Source organism: Periophthalmus magnuspinnatus, chromosome 2 (assembly GCF_009829125.3).
Source record: "Periophthalmus magnuspinnatus isolate fPerMag1 chromosome 2, fPerMag1.2.pri, whole genome shotgun sequence".
NCBI lineage: Eukaryota > Metazoa > Chordata > Actinopteri > Gobiiformes > Gobiidae > Periophthalmus > Periophthalmus magnuspinnatus.
This window is the reverse complement of record NC_047127.1, coordinates 10,862,950-10,890,087: the sequence shown is the minus strand read 5'-3', so window position 1 is coordinate 10,890,087 and position 27,138 is coordinate 10,862,950. Positions and strand designations below refer to the sequence as shown.

The following is a 27,138-nucleotide window of genomic DNA, read 5'->3' as shown; positions in this document are numbered from 1 at the left end:
GGAACAGAAAAGAAAGTATTACCATTTACTGTTGAAAATCTGATTCTATTGTCTAAATAAAGAGTGTTTTTATTATCATTATGGTATCAAAAACAGAATCAAAATCGGTATTGAAATTTTAGTAGCATGACAATACTACTTTCAGAAGACCTTTACCTCCATTCAAACACACAATGATGTATATAAGGCTCGTCCCATTTCAAATTTGTCAAATTTTATTCAAACCAAAGTATTGTACAGTAAGTATTAACACATTTTAAATATTTTTGGCATTGAATGAGCATTAGACAGCAGTGAAAAGACCCCAGCTGCAACACTGCCCTATCAAAAGGAGTTACAAATGTCAGCTTCCATTTTCAGATTTCTTCAAAAAAAGTGCAACAGACCAGTACACAATCATATAAATATATAATAAATAATACAAGTAAAGACCTGCCTGTGGACTCCTTTACACTGCATTCTCATTTCCTGCCCATACTGCGCTTTTTTCTAACTTTTTAAAATACTTGCCGTTGGTATATTTCATGATTAATAGCTGGAGGTGGGTAGAGTAGCCAAAAATAGTACTCGAGTAAGAGTAATGGTACTTCAAAATAATATTAGTAGAAAGTAGTGGTCCAAGAAATTACTGGAAAAACTACTACTCTAGAAAGAGTAACTGAAAGAGTAACTATCAGGGCATGCCATCTGATTTATAATTTGAAGGGAATACAATTTGAAGGACAAAATGTAAAATAATGCACAAAATTTTGTATTTACATAGAATAGAAACAAAAATGAAAACTAAATCATATCTGAAGGAGATGTGCAAAAAACACAAATGTTCAAATTATTTCAACATAAAGCTTTTGTGACTTAGGAACCACAACTTAAGACAAAGTAAGAGTACCGTTATTTCAATAATAATATTACTCAAGTAAGAGTAAAAGCATGCTGCTAGAAAAGTACTCTGAAAAGTATAATTTCTTTAAGACGTTACCCAAATAACTGAGTACTACCCACCTCTGTTTACAACTCAAAATAAAACATTGAGTTCCATATACATTGCATAGAAGTTAGCTACACAGCTATGACAGCTTTTGAATCTCTCTAACCTGCCCTCGCTCTGACTGGTCAGAGCAGTCACATGGCAAAAAGGGTTATTGTTACTGCAGAGCCACCCGATGTAACTAAGTACTAAAGAGTTAGTTCCTCCAGATAGACATAAGGCAGCGTCCACCAGTAATCTGAGCAGAACTGAAGAAGTGGCTTGGATGAGCAGCGTAAGGTCTTCACTCCTACAACTTTTTATCCAATTGACAGAATTGAATTTTTCTTTTACTAGATGCTAAGTGCTAAACTGGCTACACGTGTCACTGTCCCTGGCCCATTAATCTGACAGCCATATTTGAACCCCAGGACTTGGTGTTAAAGGTCCAATTGACCTTATACTGTCCCGCCCACTTTTGCCTCTAAATGCAGCTAAACTACAGTCTTTGTGGTGTAACTTTCAGCTAAGTTCATTTTAATTTGAATTAAGAATTTGAGAAAGGTTTTGCTGCTAATCTGTAATATCAACTAGGCTAATTTGTGTAAAATGTTCATGTGCTCCAACAGTGCATTGATTCTTTAAAACGGCTCTGTAGTCTGTAAAACTGATTTGCTGTCAGGATTGGCAGCCTCATGCAAAATAATACAACCCAAACTCTGCATTGTTGAGCAGTCTAGATCTCCAAAGTTCAAAATAATCTGTTCCACCTTGTGATGTCATTAAGTGGCAGTGGCAGTTTTAAAGATAACAGCTATTTGTAGCCTAATTTGATCTGTTATAAACTGCAACACTAGAATAACCACATATTTTTCCCCTTCTAAAATATTTTAGTTTTACTTTTTGTTCAGTTGAGATTGCCACAGAAAGTCTGCAATATCTTCTGATGACATTAGGCAATCCCAGGGCTGAAAGTATCCAAATGATTCTAATGAAGGTGTATGGAGTTTAAAAACACAGTGGAGCACTTCCTGTATTATCACATGACATCACAAGGTGGAACAGTGCTTCATTTTGAGAGTAGAACTCGGCCTAAATGTGCAGGGTTTGTGTGTTAAACATGTATATTTTTGATGAGGAAACAACATTACAACACATAAGCAGCATAATATGGGCCCTTTAAGGTGTATGGACTTCCTGGATAACCGTCTGATGATGTCATAAAGTGGACCAGGCCGTATTGGGCGGTCAAAAATGTGATGGCGTAAATATGCAAAAAGTCTGATTAAAGGTACACTATCTAACTTTTCTAATGGAGGGTCTGTTGCTTGCTTGCCTCATGGAAATAGGATCACTCTGTCTAGAAATTTCCAAAGTAAGGCATTAAAATTAATATAATTTCAGGAGTTTCCAATGCCAAATGGGGGAAAATGTGATGTTTAGAAAAGCATTATCTACTCTTCCTAGTCATTTTTTGGAAGCTAAATGTAAACTAAGTGCATTTTCAGCTTTCTAGTCAAAAACATACCTATATCCAAGTTTGTGATGCTTTCTGTGGCCTCTGCAATTTCTAGTAGTTGGTGACATCACAAAAGACTACCCTGATTAGAGTTACAAACACTTGATGGCAGGGGCAAATTTTGAAGTGTGGATACCTGTTAGACCAATCACATTGCTCTTCATATGTCCAGACCTCGCCCCCTTCACTCTCCTCTTTAGTCCTCCAGCTACTGCCCAGTTTTTCAGCTCTATTTGAAATGAGGCTGTGGGCAGAGTTTAGGTGTTTAGTCCCACTTTAAGACGCTTCGTGAATCATTCCATGTAAACCAACATGTCCAGAGACAAAAGATTCCAGAGCCTCCACCTAAAAACTCAGATAGTGCCCCTTTAAGGTGTGTGACTTGAAAGCAGACCTATTGTGCTTGTGTCTGCCATACTGTTCTAATCTATGACATCCGTAGATCATAATTTGCACATTTTAAATAAGTAAAGATGAATACAACTTAAGGTAGGTTTTTGATGCCGAAACAACATTATAACACGGTTCAAATCTTTCAAGTCAGTTATAGGATCTTGTCTTTAAGTTTAATCAGTAGATGAGTCAGTCTTGTGGCCACAGGTGGGCACTGCATTAGTCTGGTAGGAAGACGGGGTTATCTTGTGCCAGTTCCTGTTCAGAGCTACTCCCCCTCTCACTCTGATCAGTGGAGGGTGGAGTCTGCTGCGTAGTCTTTGGTCCTGTAGGTACTTCTTCAGATCCAGTCTCAGACACATTCACGCTACTCTCCTCTGAGCTTGTGCATGTGTTCTTTTCTTTAGGTACCTGCCAAAGCAATAACAATTAACATAATGATAATCAAATAAATCAAGCCGGAGGAGCACTGAACAAAGGGTTTGTAGTGCAATATCTGCTCACTACAGAACACACTGTTCCTGTGCCCTTGGGCTGGGGTTTTAGTTTGAACAACACAAAGTAGCAAAATCTAAAAATTCATTCATCTCAGTAATGTACACAGACAGTACATAGACAATATATTTAACAGCTCAAAAATGTTATGTAGCTGAATATAGAACTTGTTTTTATGGGGAAAAACTCCAGGAACAACACATTTCTCTCTGCTTAAAATCTGCACCTCGCACTTTGACTGGTTTAAAATACACAGCAATGTCATTCTGTCTAAAGTCCTTTGCAGTTTTGTGCAGGACAGATACTCCATTCCTCCTTTTAGTTTCGTTGAGAGGACACACACACAGACCATCCGCTGGAGCATAAACTGGGAGTTATTATGACATTACAACACACACAAGAGATGCCTACAAGCACAGAGGGAAAGAAGAAAGAAGAAGGAAAATGCACTCTCATCCTGTGGATACCTTACACTGGCCCTCAACAGACTGAAAAGAGCCAAAAGAGCAGGACAAAAGGAAAATGGAACCCAGAGGAATGGGAGACTATCCCATATGTGTCTGGGCTGGATTTTTAGTCAGCATGAGTAAATGAATATGTGTATTATAAACCAGTTCATATTCTCAGACAGAAACTGGTTCATGAAGGACAGGACGCCAACTCAAAAACAGAATAATGTGGTATATTATTGACTGTAGCACAGAAGGCTGTAAGGCACAGTACATCAGGGAAACCAAACCACTGCACAAAAGACAGTATCAGTAAAAGCACAGCGGGCACTCAAATTCTGGTTTACAGTCGGCTGTACACCTTCATCTTAAAACAACAAACCACTCAAAGGAAGGCAGTGAGCTGCAGATTTTTAGCAGGGAGAAGAGTTGAAAAAGCTGTGTAGGAAGCCATTATTCTATTATTAATCTGCCCTCTGTTTACAGCTGCATCCTCACATCTGGACCAAGTGAGATGTCAAGCCAATCAAATGCTAATGAGGTAATTATTAGTGGTGAAGTAGAGGCAGGCAGATCACAGGAGAGTTGCAACGACCCATATTGAGGCTAGCATGTAAACAAGGGCCGTTTCACTTTCATCTCCTTCCATTAGGGCAGGACTTATTTATTAATTAAGATGTTATTGCTTTACATGCCACAATATCACTTAGGCACAGTGCACATTTAGTGTAGCTCGATAGACATAGCCAAAAAACAGAAACTGTAAACAACAGATGTGTTAGTTTCATTGTAGTTAGCTCCTCCCTTCAGATAGATATAAGGCAGTGTCCACCAGAAATCTGACCTGAACTGAACAAGCGGATGGATGAGGAACAAAATGTCTTTAAACGTTGTGTCCAGTTGAATATATCTTTTACTATAGATCATACCTGGACTGAGGGATTACAGACATGCCAGAATATGACGTAAAACATATTTATTTCCATGAAGACAAACATATGATGCCCCCAGGCCAAGTTACAGGTCAGATCTGTGGAGAGGTGACCCCACTCACAGTAACAATGTCTGTTTTTTACATTGTATGTATTTCTGAGCATACACCTGTAATAGTAAATGCAAAACAGACAGACGGCATACTATGAAACATTCCAAGCAAAGCGATAACATCTCCATGGAGACGAGCAAGTGGATCTTTATCAAGAAAAGTTACAGTGTACCTTTATGTATGACACGCATCGAGTTTGTCAAAAGCAGATACATGCACAACCCACAGCCCGTTCTCCAAAACACACAGAAAACAGAGGCATGCATAGCAGACAGGAAACAGCACACTTCAAACAGGAAACATGATGCAGACTTAATATCTACTCAGCTTTCAAAGTCTACTCGAGTACACACAATGAGGACGAAGCAAAATATACAATCTGTTTTCATGTTTAAAATGTGCAAGTTTAGAGGTGTATATTCTTCTTTGTATTTGAGGAACACTTCTCTTGCCCCAGTTCAGATATATTGTATAAGCAGTTCTTGAGATCAAAATCAGTCTGTCTGTATCTAATTATAAAGGATTTTACTGTCCGATCATCAGGAAGTGTGCAGGAAGTGTTATCATGCTAATGGTTGTTACTTCTACTGTGGGTCTAGTAAATAGCAGAAATTATCAGGTTAAACATTTATAAATTTATCTTTCGGTTATGTCAGGGCAAAGTACAATGTGATCAATAGAGAAAACAGGCCCTTGCCCCCATCTGAGAGTCATCATCACAGACTAGAATTTGGAAAAAAACAACAATTATTTTTAATGGGCAAGTTAGGGGCGTTTCAGATTAGATTTCTACTGTTTGAATAAATGCAGTTATTACATTTCAAATATTTTTACAAGTGATCAGTAGTTAGGAATATTTATTTTATGTGAAGTGATTCTAAATAGCTTTGTTTTATCAAAATGCTCTGTCATGTAGTGGTATTTTTCAAGTTAACAGTTTTTTTGCCTTTAGTTCAGTAGAGACTGGAAATTCCCGGGGTTGAAATGATGCAAATGATTCTAGTGAAGGTGAATGGAGTTAAAAAAAAAACTACACTACACCTTTTGTATTATCACGTGCCGTCACAGGAAAGGACAGAATATTTTCTGTTTGAGAGAAGAACTTAGCCTAAACATGCATGGTGTATTAAACGTGCGTGAAGGAAATGCACCTGCAAGTATGTTCTTGATGAGGAAATGACATTCTAACATAGATCAGAAAATAGCATAATATGGGCCCTTTTCAGCTGATTTCACAGGCTGAGTAGATATTATACGTGCCACTTCACACAGGAAACAGGAAACAGGGCACACAGAAGCGATTGATCGTCTCACCTCTGAAGAGTGCAGAGCAGCACTTAGTTGTTAGGGCACTTCACCATTTGACAGAGAAACATCACAAAGTCAAGATCAGAAAGGCCACAGAGTCAAGTGCACAGTAACTGGTGCTTTAGTAATACAAGTGAATGTATACTAGAGAGAGAAGGTAAGTGAGGGACGTCACCAGGGCTACAGTAGAAGTATCAGTCCAGTCTCTTTATATGAAGTGCATAAAAACGGCTCTGTCAGGGAGACACCCCCCCCAGGTGTTTCTGATTACAATCACCTGGCTGGAGGGGTGGAGTTTGAAGTGTCAATACCCGTCACACTGTTTTTATACCTCCAGACCCCACCCCTCCTCCCTTCTCACTTTTCCCTTTAGTCCTCCAGATACTACCCAGTTTAGAAGCTCGAGTTCAAATGTGGTTGTGGGCGGATTTTAGGTGTTTAATCACACTTTAAATAAATTATAAGGTTCTATATTACACAAAACTGGCTCATGTGAGCCTTTAGCCATGTTGTAATGCTTTTACTTCCTCAAAAACATAGCTGGAGTTCTGTTTTGTTTCATTCACACATGTTTGAGTAAACCTGGATTATAGCTGTCTGTCTCCCCAAAGCTCAAAATGCTCTGTTTCACGTTATGATGTCATTGTGTAATTGTGGTCAAATGGTAGTTTTACGGTTAACAGCCACTTTATGTCGCAAATGAACTGCTTTACTCTTCAGTGCTCTAGAATAACCTTAGCTTGTTGCTTTTATTACTGAATATTATTGTTTTACCTTTTGTTCAGTTTAGATTGTCAATTGAAAGTCTCTAATATCTGCTGGTGCACTGAGGAGTGAAGCAGTTTCAATGAGGCTAAAATAATAGTCGTAACTTCAAAGCTAGGCAAATTCAGGACTGAAATGGTAAAAATTATTCTAGCGAGGGTGAATGAAGTTTAAAAACACAGTGAATGACATCACTAGGAGGAACAGAGTATTTTCTGTTCTCAGTCTAAATATGCAGGGTTTTTGTGTTAAACATGTGTGAATGAAACACAACACAATTCCAGGTATGTTTCAGAAAACAGTGTAATATAGGCCCTTTAACCATCAATATTTCAACAGGAGAACTAACATCGGTGCAGTGTGGACAGTGTGGGTGCTCAGGCTCACCTGTAGGGGCTGGCTCTCTGACGGCTCCTCCCTCCTGCCCTGGCGCATCATCTCTTTGATCTGCACCACGGCAAAGGCAATGGTGACCCAGGGACAGCCCGAGACCCCCCAGGCTGGCATCCACGGGTCCTCTTGCTCCTCCTGGTGCTTGGTCTTCTTCACGGGGAGCACTGGGGTGGAGCTGCCCGATAAACTCCCACTCTGCACCAGGTCAATGGTGGCGATGGGCACCGGGCTGGAGGGAACAGGAATGTTCTCTGCCAGTATTTGGCTTTCTGAGAAAGTCCAGGAAAAACATGTGTTTATATGTTAATACTATGTAGTGACATCATGCTGGGGGTGTTCTGCATGCATGTCTATAGCAGAATGTTCAGCAGTTACCATAGTGACAATAAAAAGTACAAAATAGATTTAAAGAACACATTTTCAGTAGCCTGTGATCAACACAAGCGTCCGTGGTTCTGTTTAGATGTTTGATTTTAAACAAAAAGGTGAGAGTGACTGTTTACTAATGCGAGCTAGCTGGTGACTGTAATGTTATGTGAGAAAGACCTGTTCAACAGCACAAATCAGCTCACGTGTTGTAGTTCCAGCTATTGCGATAAAACAAAGCTTCAGACAGAGCAGCCCTTTCATTCTAAACACAGATGATAAAACCATGTTTACTTTAAACAGCACTAACTAAGGTCACATGCATATGGTGTGTAAAAGTAAGGCTACACTGTCAAATCCAAGTCACAGGTAGGGTTGGGTAACTTTTTTTTTCTTCCATCCATCCATCCATTTTCTTCCGCTTATCCGGGGCCGGGTCGCGGGGGCAGCAGTCTAAGCAGGGACTCCCAGACTTCCCTCACCCCGGACACGTCCTCCAGCTCCTCCGGTGGGACCCCAAGGCGTTCCCAGGCCAGCCGAGAGACATAGTCCCTCCAGCGTGTCCTGGGTCTTCCCCGGGGCCTCCTCCCGGTGGGACATGCCCAGAACACCTCCCTAGGGAGGCGTCCAGGAGGCATCCTGAGCAGATGCCCGAGCCACCTCAGCTGGTTCCTCTCAACGTGTAGGAGCAGCGGCTCTACTCCGAGCTCCTCCCGTGTGACCGAGCTCCTCACCCTATCCCTAAGGGTGCGCCCGGCCACTCTGCGGAGGAAGCCCATTTCAGCCGCTTGTATCCGCGATCTTGTCCTTTCAGTCATTACCCAAAGCTCATGACCATAGGTGAGGGTAGGAACGTAGATTGACCGGTAAATCGAGAGCTTCGCCTTCCGGCTCAGCTCCTTCTTTACCACAACGGACCGATACAGCGACCGCATCACTGCAGACGCTGCACCGATCCGCCTGTCAATCTCCCGCTCCATCCTTCCCTCACTCGTGAACAAGACCCCAAGATACTTGAACTCCTCCACTTGGGGCAGAGACTCACCACCCACCCGGAGAGAGCAAACCACCTTTTTCCGGTCGAGAACCATGGCCTCGGATTTGGAGGAGCTGATTCTCATCCCAGCCGCTTCACACTCGGCTGCAAACCGCCCCAGTGCCTGCTGCAGGTCCTGGCTCGAAGAAGCCATCAGGACAACATCATCTGCAAACAGCAGAGATGAAATCCTGTGGTTCCCAAACCAGGCCCCCTCCGGCCCCTGACTGCGCCTAGAAATTCTGTCCATAAATATAATGAACAGAACCGGTGACAAAGGGCAGCCCTGGCGGAGTCCAACATGCACTGGGAACAGGTCTGACTTACTGCCGGCAATGCGAACACAGCTCCTGCTCCGGTCATACAGGGACCGGACAGCCCTTAGCAAAGAGCCCCGGACCCCATACTCCCAGAGCACCCCCCAAAGGACACCACGAGGGACACGGTCGAATGCCTTCTCCAGATCCACAAAACACATGTGGACTGGTTGGGCATACTCCCATGAGCCCTCGAGGACCCGATGGAGAGTATAGAGCTGGTCCAGTGTTCCACGACCAGGACGAAAACCACACTGCTCCTCCTGAATCCGAGGTTCGACTATCGGTCGGATTCTCCTCTCCAGCACCCTGGAATAGACCTTACCGGGAAGGCTGAGGAGTGTGATTCCCCTGTAATTGGAACACACCCTCCGGTCCCCCTTTTTATACAGAGGGACCACCACCCCGGTCTGCCATTCCACAGGTACTGTCCCCGACCGCCACGCGATGTTGCAGAGACGTGTCAGCCAAGACAGTCCCACAACATCCAGAGACTTGAGGTACTCAGGACGGATCTCATTCACCCCCGGAGCCTTGCCACCGAGGAGCTTGCCAACCACCTCAGTGACTTCAGCCAGGGTGATGGACGAGTCCGCCTCTGGGTCCCCAGTTTCTGCTTCCTCCTCGGAAGACGTGACAGTGGGATTGAGGAGATCCTCAAAGTATTCCTTCCACCGCCCGACAACATCCCCAGTCGAGGTCAGCAGCTCTCCACCCGCACTGTAAACAGTGTTGGTGAAGCACTGCTTTCCCCTCCTGAGGCGTCGGACGGTTTGCCAGAATCTCTTTGAGGCCGTCCGATAGTCCTCCTCCATGGCCTCCCCGAACTCCTCCCAACCCCGAGTTTTTGCCTCTGTGACTGCCCGAGCCGCGGCAAGCTTGGCCTGCCGGTACTCATCAGCTGCCTCAGGAGTCCCACGAGCCAACAAGGCTCGATAGGACTCCTTCTTCAGCTTGACGGCATCCCTTACTTCCGGTGTCCACCACCGGGTTCGGGGATTGCCGCCGCGACAAGCACCACAGACCTTACGACCACAGCTACGAGCAGCCGCATCAACAATAGAGGTGGAGAACATGGCCCACTCGGAGTCCATGTCTCCAACCTCCCCCGGGATCAGGGAGAAGCTCTCCCGGAGGTGGGAGTTGAAGACCCCCCTGACAGAGGGCTCCGCCAGACGTTCCCAGCAGACCCTCACAATACGCTTGGGCCTGCCAGGTCTGTCCGGCTTCCTCCTCCGCCAGCGGATCCAACTCACCACCAGGTGGTGATCAGTTGACAGCTCAGCCCCTCTCTTCACCCGAGTGTCCAAGACACGCGGTCGGAGGTCAGATGACACGACAACAAAGTCGATCATCGACCTCCGACCTAGAGTGTCCTGGTGCCACGTGCACCGATGGACACCCTTGTGCTCGAACATGGTGTTTGTTATGGACAAGCTGTGACTAGCACAGAAGTCCAATAACAAAACACCGCTCGGGTTCAGATCGGGGAGGCCGTTCCTCCCAATCACGCCCCTCCAAGTGTCACTGTCGTTACCCACATGGGCGTTGAAGTCCCCCAGGAGAACAACGGAGTCCCCGGTTGGTGCACTGTCTAGTACCCCTCCCAGGGACTCCAAGAAGGCCGGGTACTCTGCACTGCTGTTTGGCCCGTAGGCCGACACAACAGTGAGAGACCTGTCCCCGACCCGAAGGCGCAGGGACGCGACCCTCTCGTTCACCGGAGTGAACCCCAACACGCAGCGGCTGAGCTGTGGGGCAATGAGCAAGCCCACACCAGCTCGCCGCCGCTCCCCGCGGGCAACGCCAGAGAAATGGAGAGTCCAACCCCTCTCAAGAAGATGGGTTCCAGAGCCCAAGCTGTGCGTGGAGGTGAGGCCGACTATATCTAGCCGGTAACGCTCAACCTCCCGCACAAGCTCAGGCTCCTTCCCCCCCAGCGAGGTGACATTCCATGTCCCTAGAGCTAGTCTCCATGTCCGGAGATCCGGTCGTCTCTCCGCACCCGCCCCTCATGGCTCCTCCCGCAGGTGGTGGGTCCACGGGAGGACGGCCCCATGTCGTTTCTTCGGGCTGGGCCCGACCGGGCCCCGTGGGGAAAGGCCCGGCCACCAGGCGCTCGCTGCCGAGCACCCACCCCAGGCCTGGCTCCAGGGTGGGGCCCCGGTAACGCCAGTCCGGGCGACGTAACTGGCCTTGATCTTTTCTTCCATTACTGGTATTTAAAGTGATAGTATGTAACTTTTTGGACGTGGAAATGAGATGCAAGCCTGCTCACGGTAAGGTTGCACGTTTTTCTTTGCATTTTAGTGCAATAAAAACATCTATAATTAAAAAAACATGCTTTTATTTTAGTCATTTTTTTGGCAAAAAAGTCACATACTTTAAAGGTGCAATATATAACTTCTGGTAGGGGGGCTGACCTTGTTTACATAGAGTTAACACAAGGATCGCTTGCGCAATACGCGTGTGCTATGTTCAGCCTGAACGTACCTTTAGAGTGAGCAGGCTTGCTTCTCCACAGATAAGATCTGTAACATGGCCCTGCGGCAACACCTGCTTGTCTAATCTAACAGCAAAGAGTGCAGCTGTTTAGGTATTATAATCATCAGTTTATTAATTGTCTCTGTGTCTCCATGGGGGCTTGTTCTGAGTTTACACCTCTACGAACATGTTCTGAAAAGCATGGGATGGATTAGTTTAGCAGATTTATGTCTATCTCAAGTTATTTTTTTTGGATATGTTTAAAACATAGACTGTATATATAAGTGGACATGGCTAACCGCTGCGTTCCAAACAAGAAGTGAGCCTGGGTGTGCTTCCAGTTCCATCAACATCCAATTCACTTTCTACTGAAAAATTGTCGCCCCTCTCTCTGTAACTGCTGTTGTCAGGTTCGTCATTTTGGTCTTAAAATCTCTGCTTTAACCGCTCTATATAATCCTAGTGTTTTCATTTTGCCATTTTGTCCCTAAATCAAGATATGCACATTAATAATAGACCAATCAGGTGCCTTCTTTCACCGAGGTCGCTCCCGCTAGCATTAGCAAGAGCGTTGACAGTGTTGTTAAGCGCCCGCTCCCTGCTAAATCAGCGGTGCAAGTGGAAAGGGGCATTACCTTCAACAGCCCCATTTCACATAGTTTTTTTGGTTGCTATGATCCTCGTAGTCAGAATTCTAAATATGGAACTCGGGAACTGGGCTCCAAATTACTGCTAGCCTCGATGAGCATCATTTGACAAAGTCGAAAGCTCACACACTCACTTAGTCCACTTCTTTACACAGTCTGTGGTTTAAAATGTGCGATGTGATTAACCCAAGCTTGTGTGTACAAATGGAGCAGTCTGACCTTTCTCCTCCGACTCTTGGGTCATGTACTGGATGAAGGCGAATATGAGGAGGATGACTAGGGATGCCATGCCAATGCCTCGAAATGTCGCTGCAGCACCTGGACAACAAACAGAACGGCTCTTTATTTACCACAATCCAAAAATGAAATGTTGACTTTTTCCAAAAAAATATATGATGTTATTCAAAATGCATAAAAGCTGTACTATGTAACTTGTCTGATGGAAGGTCTACCACCTGCTTGTCTCCATGGAGATTTATTGCTTTGCCTAGAATGTTGCATATTATAGCATTAAAATGATCAATCTACTCTAGAACATTCTAGGCAAAGCAATAACATCTCCATGGAGACGAGCAGATGGCTGACCTGCATAACACACCTTAAGAAGAACACACAAACAACTTTGATTTAAAATTTCATAAACAATATCCATCTCTGATACAAGACATGTCAAATCAAATATAGCTTTTACTGATAACAATTGTTTATGATATCATTTCATGTTTTGCTTATCAAGATGATTATCCAATCAGGAAGCAGAATAAGCTGCTGCACATGAGTCTCTCATTTGAGTTGCCAGTTTCAATTCCCAACCCCCCGCACCTGCAGCCACACAGTGTCCAAAGTAGTGTCGTCATGATACTAAAATTTAAACTCTATTTCAATACTAAGGAATTCACTCAAAACTAGATACTGATTATGATACCAAAATTCTTTATCTTAGCATGTGGTCTTATATTTGTTCTAAAACTCAAAATCAAACTAAAACTGTTCAAATCAAATGTTGTCCTGTGAATGTGACTTTTTTATCCATTCCTGCTCAAATGAGTACCTAGAATATTAGTTTTAGTATCGATTAGCAACCGATTTTCGATACTTTTGACATGCCAAGTCCAAAGTGTTGACCTAAACTGAAATGTACATTACCAAAGTAGCTGACGAAGACTCCCCCGATCATGGCTCCACAGCCTCGGCCTAGCCCCAGGTGCAGGCCCTGGAGGATGCCCTGGGCAGAGGTGCGGAGGGCGGGGGGCACGGCGGCGCTCAGGAAGGAGATGCAGGCTGCCCACACGGAGGCATGGGTCACTCCTGCAACATAGAGTCAATACAACTCAGACTCATGACACTGGCCAAATACTGTCACAACTGATACTTTGCAGTGACATTACTCGAAGGGGGGTGGTCGGCGTGTATGTCTATAGAGGAATGTTCGACAGTTACCATGGTGACATTTTCAGTGTTTGTGACTGAAAAACTGTTGGCTAATGCTAGTTAGCTTGTGACTGTAATGTTATTTGACAGGGACTTGTCAGTTCACCTGTTGTCGTTCCAGTGGAGTCAGTTCTCTGTAGTCAGATTGCGTTTAAACAAATCTCAAATTAAAGTCTAACTTGAGTAACAGAGCTTCAGACAGAGCAGTGTACTTAAACTTTACAGAAGGATTTGTTCATATCCATATAAGGAAAATATGTGAAACTTCAAAATGCACCCGGGCAACTTTAAAAACATGTGGAACTCATTCTATTGAAGCTGCAAAAGTTAAATCCTATGATCCTGCAACATGTCTCATATTGGATTTCAACATGGTCAAAAACAAACCAAACTGAACTGAAGCTGTTGGAATCAATAGATAATTAATATAAACTATTCAGGAAAGGTTATCAATACTAAAGAAGTGAATGTGACTTCTTTAGTATCAATACCTGCTCAAGTGAGTATCGATACTAGTTTTAGAATCAATTAGTATCTGATGTTCAATACTTTTGACAACCCTTATTAAAAAAAACAGATGCACACAGACACATGTATTTTATGTTGATAGCTGAAATTGTAACGTTCTATATGTGCCTTCATAACTGAAAAACATCTCATATCCCTTTTATAGAATACTATTTAAAATGTGTGTTTGTTTCTGTGAAACTATTTATTTATAGATAACTTAATTTTAACATGAACTAGTTGCTGCTATATCTGCACTGGTAATAAAATGTGTGATAACTTCTGAAACTAGAATCTGGCCTTTTTGCCTTCAAGCATTATGTAACTACTGTACATTGACCTGTTAAATAAATACATGTAAATTAAATTCTGAGCTTACATTTTAACTTCAAAAACAGGGCAAAATTATATTGTTTACAAATTCAAATACTAAACACTATAGTCAGCTCAACACCATTCTTCAAGAACAAATGACAGTTCAGGTCAGAGGACTGATTTCTGTTTGGACTAAGTTTGGCCTCACTTCTATCAGTCTGCCTCATTGCAGCTGTGGTTACAATAGTAGCTTTACGAGCCTGTAAAGCACATTACACATTATAGGCAATATTATTATTATTAGGGTTTAGTTGAGGTTGTATTGCGGTCATCTAAATTAAAGACATACAGATATTTACACTTTTTAGACTCACTGATGTTTTTTGTTTTTTTTTGTGGCAGATGTTGATACCAATGGTTTCAAATCCAGAAAATACAACGGCCGATAAGCTCTGCTGATAGTTTTGGGCCGTAGAGTATGTAGAGTTGATTATTTTCTTCATTTTATACAATTTAAATTGACTACAAACACACCCACAGCCCTTTTGTTTACCACAAACCTATAAGAGAGCTGTGTAGTCATGCCAGAAGGTAAAATGTGACTACACAGCTCTCTGATACACTTTGTAGTAAAACAAGATCATTTGGGTATAATTACCTAAATCAGCCCAACATATTCGCCCAAAGATGCTTGAGCTTAACGACCATCGGTTTTGCTGGATCTAACCAATCTGCACTGACCATGAAAAAAACATTAGTTGATCTCTAATTATCTTAAAAATATTAATTTAATATCAGAATTCAAGTCATTGCAGATGCCACGCCTCAACCTCCTCCTGCTCCTCTCCAGTGAACCACAGCTCACCATAACCACACCTCTTATTACCCAGAAGCCTTATTTATACAAGCCTATCCCGACAACACAGTTTGTTTCTGCTCTCTCGACCCCTCCCTCCCATTGTTGTGGCGTGGTCCTTGCTAGTAAATGTACTTCATCAACTGTGTGTGGACGTGTGTGTGTGTGTGTGCGTGTGTGTATGTGTGCGTGCGTGCATCCTCATTAATGGTGTTACCTTGTAGGACCTCCATGGGCAGCACAATCCAGGCGTTGTTGATGTAGGAGATGTAGAGATAGCGAGTCGTGTTACAGGCCAGGCCGATGTACAACACCCTGGGGACACATTACCATGAACCATTAACAACATTACGTTATTATGTAAAATGATACATCAAAAGGTGTATACTGTACTATATTAGAGCTTTTATCACAATGTAATGTTAACTTGTCAAAAATATGGAGCTGTGTTTCATTTGAACATGTTTGAGTCATCCTTTCCTAGTTTTTTTCTAGTTTTTAAATCCTTTTTTTTTTTTTTTAAATGACTTTACTTCCTGGACACTGGCAGCAGATATGACCACTGAGCAAAGATAAGGCCATATCTTATGTGTAACCAAGCAACCGAGGGCCAGGACGGAAAAGGATGAAACTGCAGTAATACATTTGAAAATCAAGATGGAATTCCGAGACCACATTTTAAACTTGTCCAGAAACATACAGAAGACTGAAATCTGAGTTACATTTTATAATAACTACACATTAGTAAATCTTAAGGAGGGGGGATTACACTTCTATGGGGTATTAACTGCAAACACATAAGATATTTAGATCACCATGTTACCTTTTATTGTTTTGAAAATGCTATATTTGCAGAAAAACAATGTATTAACATGTTTTATAAGTTTCACTTTTCACGTTCTGAGTCCACTCTCCCTTTGCTCTCTATGCTAAGTCACTCCACCTTCAGAGCACTATCACAATGAGCATGCATCCCACTAATGAAACTACTGCATCCTGCGTCTGGTTTGTGAAGCTGTCGTGTACAGTTTTGTATCATACTTTTGTATTATTTGTATATTTATGGAGAATTGTCATGTGGGAGAATGGACGACGTAGGCTTGTGGGTGGAGCATTGCACAGATATATGTCATGCTTCAAAATGAGTTATCGTCACAGGCCTATTAGGACGGGAATAAACCAGGACTAGAACAGGACTAGTCCTTTAAGTGTAAATGATTCCAACTCCGTGAGGACCAGGCTCCAGACGATTAGCTCTGTGTTGACTGAAAGCATTAGCTGTGCTCCACATTAGCCGTAACATGACACCTTTCTCTCATGTAACAGTCAGCCCAGCACAAAAGCCCACAGGGATGGGGGGGCGGACCACTGCATTGGGCCAGAATACTGCACAATATCAGCTTTACATTGTCCTTCCTTTGAACCTAACCCTAACCTAAGGGAACTATCTAGCTCCTGAGCATACATATCATTGGGAATCTTAAATTCTTATCTCTGTGGGCGTGGCAAAAGCTCTTATAACTATTACATATCGCCCATTTATTTGCAAAAAAATGTCAGAATAATGAAATGCAATTTTCACCTTTTTAGTGTTGACAATGAGCTTTATATTTTTCTAATCATTATCCATGGATTTTAACTCACAAAAGACTGGTGCAAAGTGAGTTATGTACAATACCATAAAAGTATTTTTTTCTGATCAGTTGATTACTCTCAAAGGGGCAGTCTTATATCAAACTTATATAAGGGGAGTGGAAGGAGCTGACCTCATACCTGAGGAAGGTCAGAGGGACCGAAACATTGTACTAATAACCCAGAGTGAGAAAGTGTGCGGGACTCTTCTTAAAAACAATAAAAGATAACATGGTGATCTAAATGTGTTATGTGCCAGCAATTAATACCCTATAGAAGTGCAATACTCTCTCTTTAATATGTTGTCCTTCGATTTACATTGATCAAATAATAAATCAGAAGTTACATCCAGACGGTTACTCTTACTAGAGTAGCTTCCCTAAATCCTTGTTTACTCTTATTTTAGTCATTTGCCCCACTACTTGAATACATAGCCACGATACTTGAAAAGTAGGTAAAAAAAAAGTGAGGCAGGGTCATTCGAGCTTATGCGCACAATCTGATATCTTCAACAAATCCATCCATCCATTTTCTGCCGCTTTATCTGGGGCCGGGTCGCGGAGGCAGTAGTTTCAGCGGGGAGGCCCAGGCTTCCCTCTCCACACACTTTTCTTCATGTTCTAATACTCTTCATAATTAATGAAATATAAATCTAAAAGCTGAGTGTTAGCTTGTCAAAAGCTAAATAAGTTTACTTGTTAAACTGGGACTAAACACCTAAACTCTGCCCACAGTCCCATTTCAAATAGAGCAGTATGTCTAGTATCTGAAGGACTAAAGGGGAGAGTGAGGGGGGAGGAGGGCAGGGTCTGGACATATGAGGAACAGTGTGACTGGTCTAACAGGTATCCACACTTCAAACTCTGCCCCTGCACCAGGTCAGAAACTAGTGCTTATGGTATAGTTTTCATATCTACATTTGTACACCTTAGATACTGCATGTACATAGATTAAATTTTAAATAATTATGTAGTCAAATAGTCTCCCTTATCAAATGTCTATGCACAATATACAAAACATGGGCTGCTTCTCTACTGGAGAATTGTGGAGTGAAGCTAATCAGAAAAAAGCTAAAGCTAGGCCTCTTAATAGGGCTACAGGTGACTGGCTGCAGAGTGAAAGCTCTCCCACGCAATGCATAATCAGAATGAGTCAGGTGAAGGTGGAAAGTGTGTGACCTTTAAAGACACAAAGGAAGTGCATAGAGTACCACTTGCTCACATATTAAGAGGATTATTCAAACATACTTGGATGAAATAACACACTACTCTACTCCCAGAATATTTTTTGTGAGAAAACAACTAGTGCAGTAAAAATTAATGAATGAATTGAATTCCAATAAGCACACAAGCATGCTAGCTTTACTGGGGAAAACTCCACTTTGGTCACAGAGTTGTGAAACGCATCTCTGTGTATAATTAGGATGCTTAGATGTTAGGATGTACTTGGAGAGACAAGAAGTTAGCAAGTTTGAGAAAGTTTATGTTAAAACACCTGCACTTAAATAACTGCAACATGGAAGTATCTCCATGGAAGTGTCAAGGAGGTAGCGACAACTTGATCAGAAAAGCTACATCGTAAATTTTTGTTTTTTGAGTGATTTTTTTTTTCAGTTTACTTTTCTTGTTCAAACTATTGCCTATATTAATGTTTATTCAGTTTCTTTGAACTTGCCTGTTCCAGATTGATATCTTTCTGTATGTACAGAGGTGACCAGACCACACCCTCCGTATATACAGACAGCTATCAGTCAAGTCTCAAGCCAGATACAAACATGGCTGTCCAACTTGTCAATCAAAAAAAATATATATAAAAAATATCTTACCTCACGTGCCCCACCATCTCGATGAGCTTGTGGCTGGTAAAGTAGGCTGCGAGCTCAGACAAGTGGCTGAGCACGGAGCATACCCCAAACAGCGTGGTGGTCCCGTGCAGGTCCTCCAAGTGCCAGAACAGGAAGGTGAAGACAAAGCCGTAGCCAAAGCCCATGAACCAGGCCACGAAGAGCACAGAGCCATAGCGCACACTGCACAGGAGCTTCAGGAGACTGCTGTAGTGGAACTCAGGTTGCGCGATCTGCTCCGGGGACAGGCCGGGCTGTGAGGGGGTCTGGGGGGTCAAAGTGGATATGTCGTTAAAGGGACAATATTATGCTATTTTCTGATCTATGTTATAATGTTGTTTCCTCATCAAAAACAAACCTGGAGTTGTGTCTTGGATCATTCACACATGTTTAACACACAAATTGTGCATATTTAGAGAGAGAGTTCTTCTCTCAAACAGAAAACATTCTGTGGTACTACAGGAAGTGCTCCACTGTGTTTTTAAACTCCACACACCTTCACTAGAATCATTTGGATTAGTTCATACCTGGCAATTGACAGTCTCTACTGAACAAGAGGAAAAAGGAGCTTGAAAAATACAGCTTCATGACATCACAAGGAGGAACAGAGCATTTTAAGCTTTGAAGATGTAAACAGATTAATAATAAAGGATTACTCAAAGATGCGTGAATGAAACAAAACACAACTCCAGGTATGTTTTTGAGGAGGTAACAACATTTTAACATGGCTTAAAGCTCACAATAATTTATTTTGTGTAATATAGGGCCTTTAACAGGGGTAGGTGATATTAACAGAAAAATAATACATATGTTTTTGTCTCTTGATAACAATATTTATGCTGTTTTTATAAATGATAAAAAATAAAGTCTTGGTTGAGGTACCTAAAATATACTGTAAAATTACACATTCAAGTGCAGATATACCTTGTTTGTTGCTGTTCTTTATAGTTTTTATCATGTACTTTGACAGCCTTCTAATTATAGACAATATATTTGGTATTAATTTTTCATATCTTCAAAATAATTATCTATCTCTTTTGCAATCTATGTGTCAGACTGGTCCTGGCTGATGGAACATCTCTGTGGCTACTCACATGAAACAAAAACAAACCCAACGTCTTCTCTGTCAGCTTACATCACAGCCACTTGTCACGTTTTTGCAAAAAGTGGGAGCCGACTGATACATTGGTCTGAAATTATCTACCTTATCTGGTTCAAGTTAAATTAAAACTAAACAAGAAATAACCATTGACTAATTAAAAAATAATACTTAGTACTCTGATGACATATCTTTAAAGGGTCTATATTACGCTAATTTTTACATCTGTTATAATATAGTTTCCTCATCTAAAACATACCTGGAGTTGTGTTTTGTTTAATTCACACATGTTTAACACACAATCCTGTGTGTTGGATCAGCGTATTTTGACCTTCGGAGATATGGACAGCCAAATAATCCAGGTTTACTCAAACATACATGAATGAAACAAAACATAACTCCACGTATGTTTTTGATGAGGTAACAGCATTATAACATGGCTTAAAGCTCCATGTTGCATAATATAGGACCTCTAATATTCTGATTTGACACATCTTCAAAAACACAACGTACATAGATATGACACATGATCTAAGATGATCTAAGTGACCCACCTGTCCCTGGGCGTGCCCTGGCTCCATAACCACCCCCTCAGGCACTTCGCTCAGGTATCCCTCTCCTTTCTCAAAGTGGAACTGTGTGGCTATGACGAACGCCAGCCCCATCAGCACCCCAAAGACGATGAAGGCGATGCGGTAGTCATGCAGTCTGACGTCTGGTATGATGCAGCCTAGCCCCTCGATGGCCACGGTCAGATGTGTATGGTCGATGCCGATGCCCACTAGCAGCATGGCCAGCCCCCACCCAAGCGACCCCCACATCCTTTGCAGCCCATAGCGATCGCGTGCCTTCCCCAGGTACTGCAGCGTCACCGTGTCCACGATGGTGATGGCAGGCGCGCTGAAGAACTCACCCACGATCACCATGAGCAGGATGAGAAGGAAGATTGTCTGTACCTGGTCTTGGTTGTAAGTGATCTGGTATAGCGGGGAAGGGGTGGGCTTGGCGGGGCTCTGGGTGGTGTTGGTTGAGGGAAGGCTGCTGTTGGAAGCTTCTCTGGGGATGGCTTCGGAGGGGGCAGCTGTAGAGCTGGTAAAGGCTGTGGTTGGTTTGGTAATGCCCAGTGTAGCTTTTGGAGTGGGAATGGCGGCTTTTGGTGTGGTGGCTTTTGGTGTGGTGGCTTTTGGTGTGGTGGCTTTTGGTGTGGTGGCTTTTGGTGTGGTGGCTTTTGGTGTGGTCGTTTGGGTAGTGCGGGTGGTGTTGGATGGCAGGCTGATTTTGGAGGGCAGGGCCAACTCCATGGGATGCACTGGATCATCCAGACTGCGGCGGACCCTCTCTTCAGCCGAGACGTTCCCAATGACATTATTGACTTTGGACAGGGTAGTGAGTAAGGTGGTGGTGTTTGGTGAAGAAAAGATACTTGTCAGTAGAGGTGTTGTAGTAGTTGGCATAATAGTAGTTGTGGTTGTGGTAGTTGTAGTTGTGGTAGTTGTGGTTGTAGTCGTGGCCTTTACACAGTTCATTTCGGCTGGTTTAACAAAGCCAATGCCACAGTTGAAGGCCAGCCAGCAGAACACTGAAAACAAAAGCACCACCTTGCCCTTCTTAAAGCGGTCAGCCACCACTCCCCAGAAGGGAGCACTGCAGAACTCGATGAAGTAGCGAACGCCTACCAGCATGCCACTGCGGCTGGCCGTCATGCCCAGCTGTTTGAAGTACACGGCTAACAGGGGGTGCAGAGAGCCATAGGCAGCGTAAAAGAAGAAGTAGAAGAGTTTGGAGATGAGCAAGTGGGTGTTGATGCGCAGGAGCAGCCTTTGGCAGCAGCCCACCGGGTCGGCCTGAGGGGGGTCAGTCCGAGGGGGGTCTGCAGGGGGCGGGGCCACAGAGGTAGGGGGCGCATGCTGCTGCAGAGTAACAGAGTTAAAGGACTGCTCCAGAGCGTACCGGCTCTTCTGTTCCTCCTCATCATCAGTGAGGATGGCAACTTTGTCCGCTGCCATATCTGCCACAGAAACACACCAATATGCAATTTTACTTTGATATATTTATATTAAAGAAGACCTATTGTGCTTGTGTCTGCTTTGTAGCTCTAATCTATGACACCTGTGGATAACTACGTTATAATTTGGATTTTAAAACCCAATACTGTATTCATCTAAAATGACTTAATAAAAGAAACAGGTCTGCTGACATCCACATTAAAAAACTGTTGTGCCCAATGGGAGCTGACATCACCACAAAGAGCCATGAAGGTGTGTCTGATGTAGCGCTGCACATCACCCTAGTGAGTAGCTGATGTTTTTTTCCCATTTGTACTAAACTGAGTATGTGATGCTGCCAAATTCAACGTATATCACAAATTTTCCATTCATTCATCAATTTTCTTCCGCTTTATCCGGGGCTGTTCAGCAGGGAGGCCCAGACTTCCCTCTTCACACACACACTTCCTGCAGCTATTCCGGGAGGGTCCCGAGGCGTTCCCAGGAGTCCAGTGAGGCGTCCAGGGAGGCGTCCAGGGAGGCGTCCAGGGAGGCGTCCAGGGAGGCGTCCAGGGAGGCGTCCAGGGAGGCGTCCAGGGAGGCGTCCGAAATAGATGCCCGAGCCAGCTCAACTGGATCCTCTCAACGTGGAGGAGCAGCAGCTCCAGTGGCGGTGAAAACGGGGGTTGATCAGCAATATGGCATTTTGAAAATACACAATTAAGCTTTCTCAAACATGCACGAGTCACTCCAAATATAACTCCAGAGAGTAAATGAGAAGAGGAAACAAATATAACATGGTTAAAATCTGTTAAAAGTCATTTTTGAAGAATAGGTCTGCTTTAATATAATCAAGTACAGCTTTTACTAGGCTAATGCTGATTTATTCTTAATTACAAAAACACTGGACATGATGGCCAAGTTTTAGGGTAGAATTCAGGACCCCCTTGAAAAAGAGATGCTGCATCGCAAGGGGTAATCCTTGGTAAAATATAATAATTATTATAATTTGGTTCCCAATGTGATTATCCAATCAGAAAGCAGCCAGTTTCAATGATAAATTAGAGATGCACCGATACTGATACTGGTATAGAATATCTGCTGCGATAATAAAAATATTGCTGTCAGGTTCAGGATCAGTTCCATGCTATTGGTTTAGCCAATATCCTGGTTGGGACTTTTATTGGATAAAATAAGACTATTAACTATTAGCTGATGTTGGTTTCATGATGTTTGAACTTTTATTCACATAAAGCTGCTCAACAGTTACTTGCTGGCTAAATGACACAATTGTATCAATTTAGTTGTATTTTAACTATGTTTTGATGGAAATAAAATGCCTTTTTTAATCCTTACACTGGTATCGGTTAATATCGGGTATTGGTAGATGCCAAAAGCCAAAGTATCGATAACAATATCAGAAGTGAACAAAGCACTCTCTGATCTTAATAGTCACTACCTAAACCCCAGCACCTGCAGCCAGTCATGAATCAGTACTAGTGCAGCCTCTGCAGCTCAGTGAGTGAATTCTGGAGGTTCTGAGCTTTCACATGACGGTTCAGTTGTGACTGTAATACCTTTAAAAAAATAGTAAGAGTGCACGGTACATACAGTTCCTTTAAATGTGATTGAAGTGTTTACTTTAATGATTTGTTAGAGGCAAATGCTAAAAGATTTTAATAGACACATAGAAATGTGCAGATTAATAAAGTCACATACAGTACTGTTACAGCCTGTTACATGTGAAATATTTGTGAATGAACATTGCTAAAATACTGATTTCTTTTGTAATACAGTGAATTCTTAGGTATAGTCACAAGTAAAAATGAACAGGTTCAACATTTGTCCATTATCATTTTTGGATACTTCAGGGCAAAGTACAATGTTATAAATAGAAGAAAAAAAACTGTCTCTTGCCTCCCATTAGAGTGTGACAGCATCACATTCTGAAATCTGAAAATAGACCTGTTAGAGGTCTGTACAAAAACATTTGTACTAAAAAGTCACATTCACAGGACAGAAATGAACCTTTCCTGAATATCTTTAGAATGTTAGAGCCGTATCAGAACAAGTATAACACCACATAGACTAGTACAGCGGTTCCCAACATTTTTGTCAAGTACCCCCTAAGCTTTGTACCACACTCTAAGGACCCCTAACCGAACTATGCAAATAAATGTAATCACTACAGTAGTATATTGTCAATTTGTACAATTATACGTCCTTGTTTTAATGAAACTAATGTCCCAATACTGTGACTTAAAAGTGCACCGCAACTTTTCTGGTGGAGGACATGCCACCTGCTTGTTTCCATGATGATATTCCACAGTATGCCATTAAATATTGATATTCTGAAGCTGATGTCATCAACATTCACTGGGTGTATAATGCTAACTGTGGGTATGCTCTGTCTGAAGCGCTGTTAGATTTTAATCTGATCTTTATTTTAACACAACCTGATGAGAAACAGCTGACTTAGTTGGATATAGTTCCAACAGGAGAGCTGATTTGTGCTGTTAAACAAGTCCCTCTCAAATAACATTACAGTCCCAAGCTAGTTTTCCAGTTAGTCACTCTCACCTTTTTGTTGAAAAATCAAACACCTAAACAGGACCATGAACGCCCGGATTGATCACAAACTCCTGAAAATGTGTTATTCAAGTCCATTTTGTATTTTCTCTTGAGTTTTGAGACAATATTAAAACTTTTTTGCCTGTGTTTGCTAATGTTTACATTATGTCATCATGGCAACTGCTGAACATTCTGCCATGCATGTACAACATCTCCAGTGTGATGTCACTGCAAAGTATCTCCATGGAGTGAGTGACTCAACCAGGACAAGTTATGGGTTGGATCTGTAGAGACGCACTAAAAATAGGCCTACATGTGTTGTTTTGCTACTTGGGAAAAATACTAAATAGGTAGGTTTAATGCCATATTGAGGGAAAGCAATAATATCTCCATGGGCAAAAGAAAAGTTACATAGTGCACATTTAAAACTGTTAGATTATGACAGATAATCTTTGAGGGAGCTTTCACATTCCACAATTCTGAACAAAACATGACACAGACAGTGAGACAGACGCACTTGTCTGACCCGTGCGCACCTGTCCTTAGCCCAATTTCACCGCAGACGCATCCGGATCTAGGTGGGCGCAGCTCTACTGTCAACAAAGCGGCACACTGCTGATCTCATACGCGGAAGTGATCAGAAAAACACCACGGAACAACCGCGTAAAGGCTTTTACAAAAAGAGACGCAAATTGCTAGTGGATTGTTCAAAACCTTAGGCTGACAGTTAACTCACAACGCGTAATTACTCACAATACCTGACTAGAAGCTGTGCGGTGTAAGGTAGAGGATCCATTAAAAAAAACACACACACACAAACTTAAGCTTACCTGTTCAGGTCACTCCGCCCATGAAGCTCAGCGCGCACTTGCCCCGGCTTTCCGTTGGCTCGCTCCGCTCATTTCTCGACGTTGATAGAGGACTGTTCTCACGGTAACTTGTCTCTCCGGACGCGCTTACGTGTCTGTGAGTCTGTGCTTGGCTCCACTGCGCACAGACAACAATAGACTCTGGTCAAACCGGAGCTCCACCTGCGCGATGCGTTTCAGCAGCGTCACTCACGCAGCAGCGCACTTCCGCATGTTCCTCTCACAGCACGCGCGCCTCTGAGGTGTGGTGCGGGATGACGTAGTAGACTAATTACGCTACTGTATGCGGAAGTGTGTCTCGTCTCGTGGCCTTGACTCTTTGACCACACAATCTATAATATCAGAGACTGGTGCGGGGTCCAGTGTCCTCCTGTCTTTTTTGTAGTTGTCCTGTACAGCTATTTACCTCCCTGTCCCTCGTCCTACTGATTTGTCCAACTTTTATTGATGTCACATGAAATAAAATAATGACATTTACAATTGGATGACATAGGCAAATCCATTTGAATATGTTGTCTATTGCTCTTCCAATTAGTGAGTTCTAACCCTAAATTATAAGGTCAGTGTCTTCCACTACATTGCACCACTTGTCCCTATTACTTTACTAGGCCTAATAGTTTGTCCTACTTCAAAATAATATTAGTGTTTCAAGAAAATGCATTTGGGGAAACTACTACTCAAGTAACTGTATGCACAACATTTTTAATAAAAATAAGACAAACTAAAAAATGAAGAAAACACAAATGCTCAAATTATTTTATATTTTCAACATAAAGCTTTTGTCACTTACTCTGAGAAGTACATTTGACACATGAATGTAACTGTACTCCCCTCTCTGTCCTTCTAGAGGTCACTAGAGTATTACCGGGATATAAAGATGCCCCACACAGCACCATCAGCTGTATGTGGATGAATGGACAGTATAGGAACCAATATGAGTGACAGTAATAAGCAGAGGTGGGTAGTACTCAGTTACACTTTACTTTGATGCAATGACTTGAATAAATTTTGCAGAAATTGTGCTTTTCAGAGTACTTTTATAGCAGCATACTTTTACTCCTACTTGAACATTTGTGTTTCTTGCACCGCTCCTCCAGATATGATTTAGTTTGTCTCATTTTTGTTTCTGTCCTTTACAAATTAAAATAACATTTGTTGTTCTCCCAATTACATTAAGTTAAAATTATAAATAAAATGTTACAGTTATTCTTTAAGTTACTTTCACTTGAGCAGTAGTTTTCCCAAATATTTACTTTTACTTGAGTACAATTTCTGGCTACTCTACCTGCCTCTGATAATAAGCTATATGATGTCATTATGTAACGTTAAAACTCACCTGTTTAAAATCGCTTTTAATGTTTGATTTTATGTTGTAAATTTTGTGATATTTTATTATTTTATCTACTGTGAAGCGACTTTGAGTGTCCTGAAAAGCGCTATATAAATAAAATTTATTATTATTATTAAATGTATTACTGTTTTAATGTGTTTGTAGCCTACTATGGAATATTCCAGTTCAAGCATCACTGGACTTTAAAGTGCTATCTCACGGTTTATGTTTCCAATATGCTGGGTTCTTTGGATATATACAATGTCTTTTTATCTCTGTATGATCATTTGTATTTTTATTCGTTTTATATTCTATTCATCATTTGGCAGATTTTTTTTACACCTGATGGCCAGTTATGTCGATTTCTGATGCTTCCGTTTTAGAACTCAGTGCTGCTTCCTGTATTTTCCAGTATTTTGATTTGTACTTTTCTGCTCAAACTGCCACTTAACTGATGTAAAACCATGATAAATATTTAGCAGATGTTCTATTCCACCTAACCAAGTCAGAATTCGA

General features: G+C 42.2%; 1 protein-coding gene across 2 annotated transcripts; it reads right to left on the bottom strand.

Moving 5' to 3' along the window:
- Positions 1–193: 193 nt before the first annotated feature.
- On the bottom strand, positions 194–25,538 carry mfsd6a (major facilitator superfamily domain containing 6a). 2 transcript variants are annotated; one of them, XM_033980482.2, is made up of 9 exons: positions 25,254–25,487; positions 20,422–21,875; positions 18,751–19,034; positions 15,511–15,608; positions 13,331–13,492; positions 12,404–12,502; positions 7,329–7,603; positions 6,183–6,220; positions 3,213–3,290 (listed from the first exon to the last, which is right to left on the bottom strand). In XM_033980482.2, the coding sequence occupies exons 2-8, from the start codon at positions 21,871–21,873 to the stop codon at positions 6,206–6,208; spliced, it is 2,385 nt and encodes a 794-aa protein (XP_033836373.1). In that variant the 5' UTR covers positions 21,874–21,875; positions 25,254–25,487; the 3' UTR covers positions 3,213–3,290; positions 6,183–6,205. The 2 variants fall into 2 exon arrangements, with proteins under 2 accessions (XP_033836364.1, XP_033836373.1); XM_033980473.2 differs by lacking the exon at positions 6,183–6,220 and having other exon boundaries at positions 194–3,290; positions 25,254–25,538.
- Positions 25,539–27,138: the final 1,600 nt, after the last annotated feature.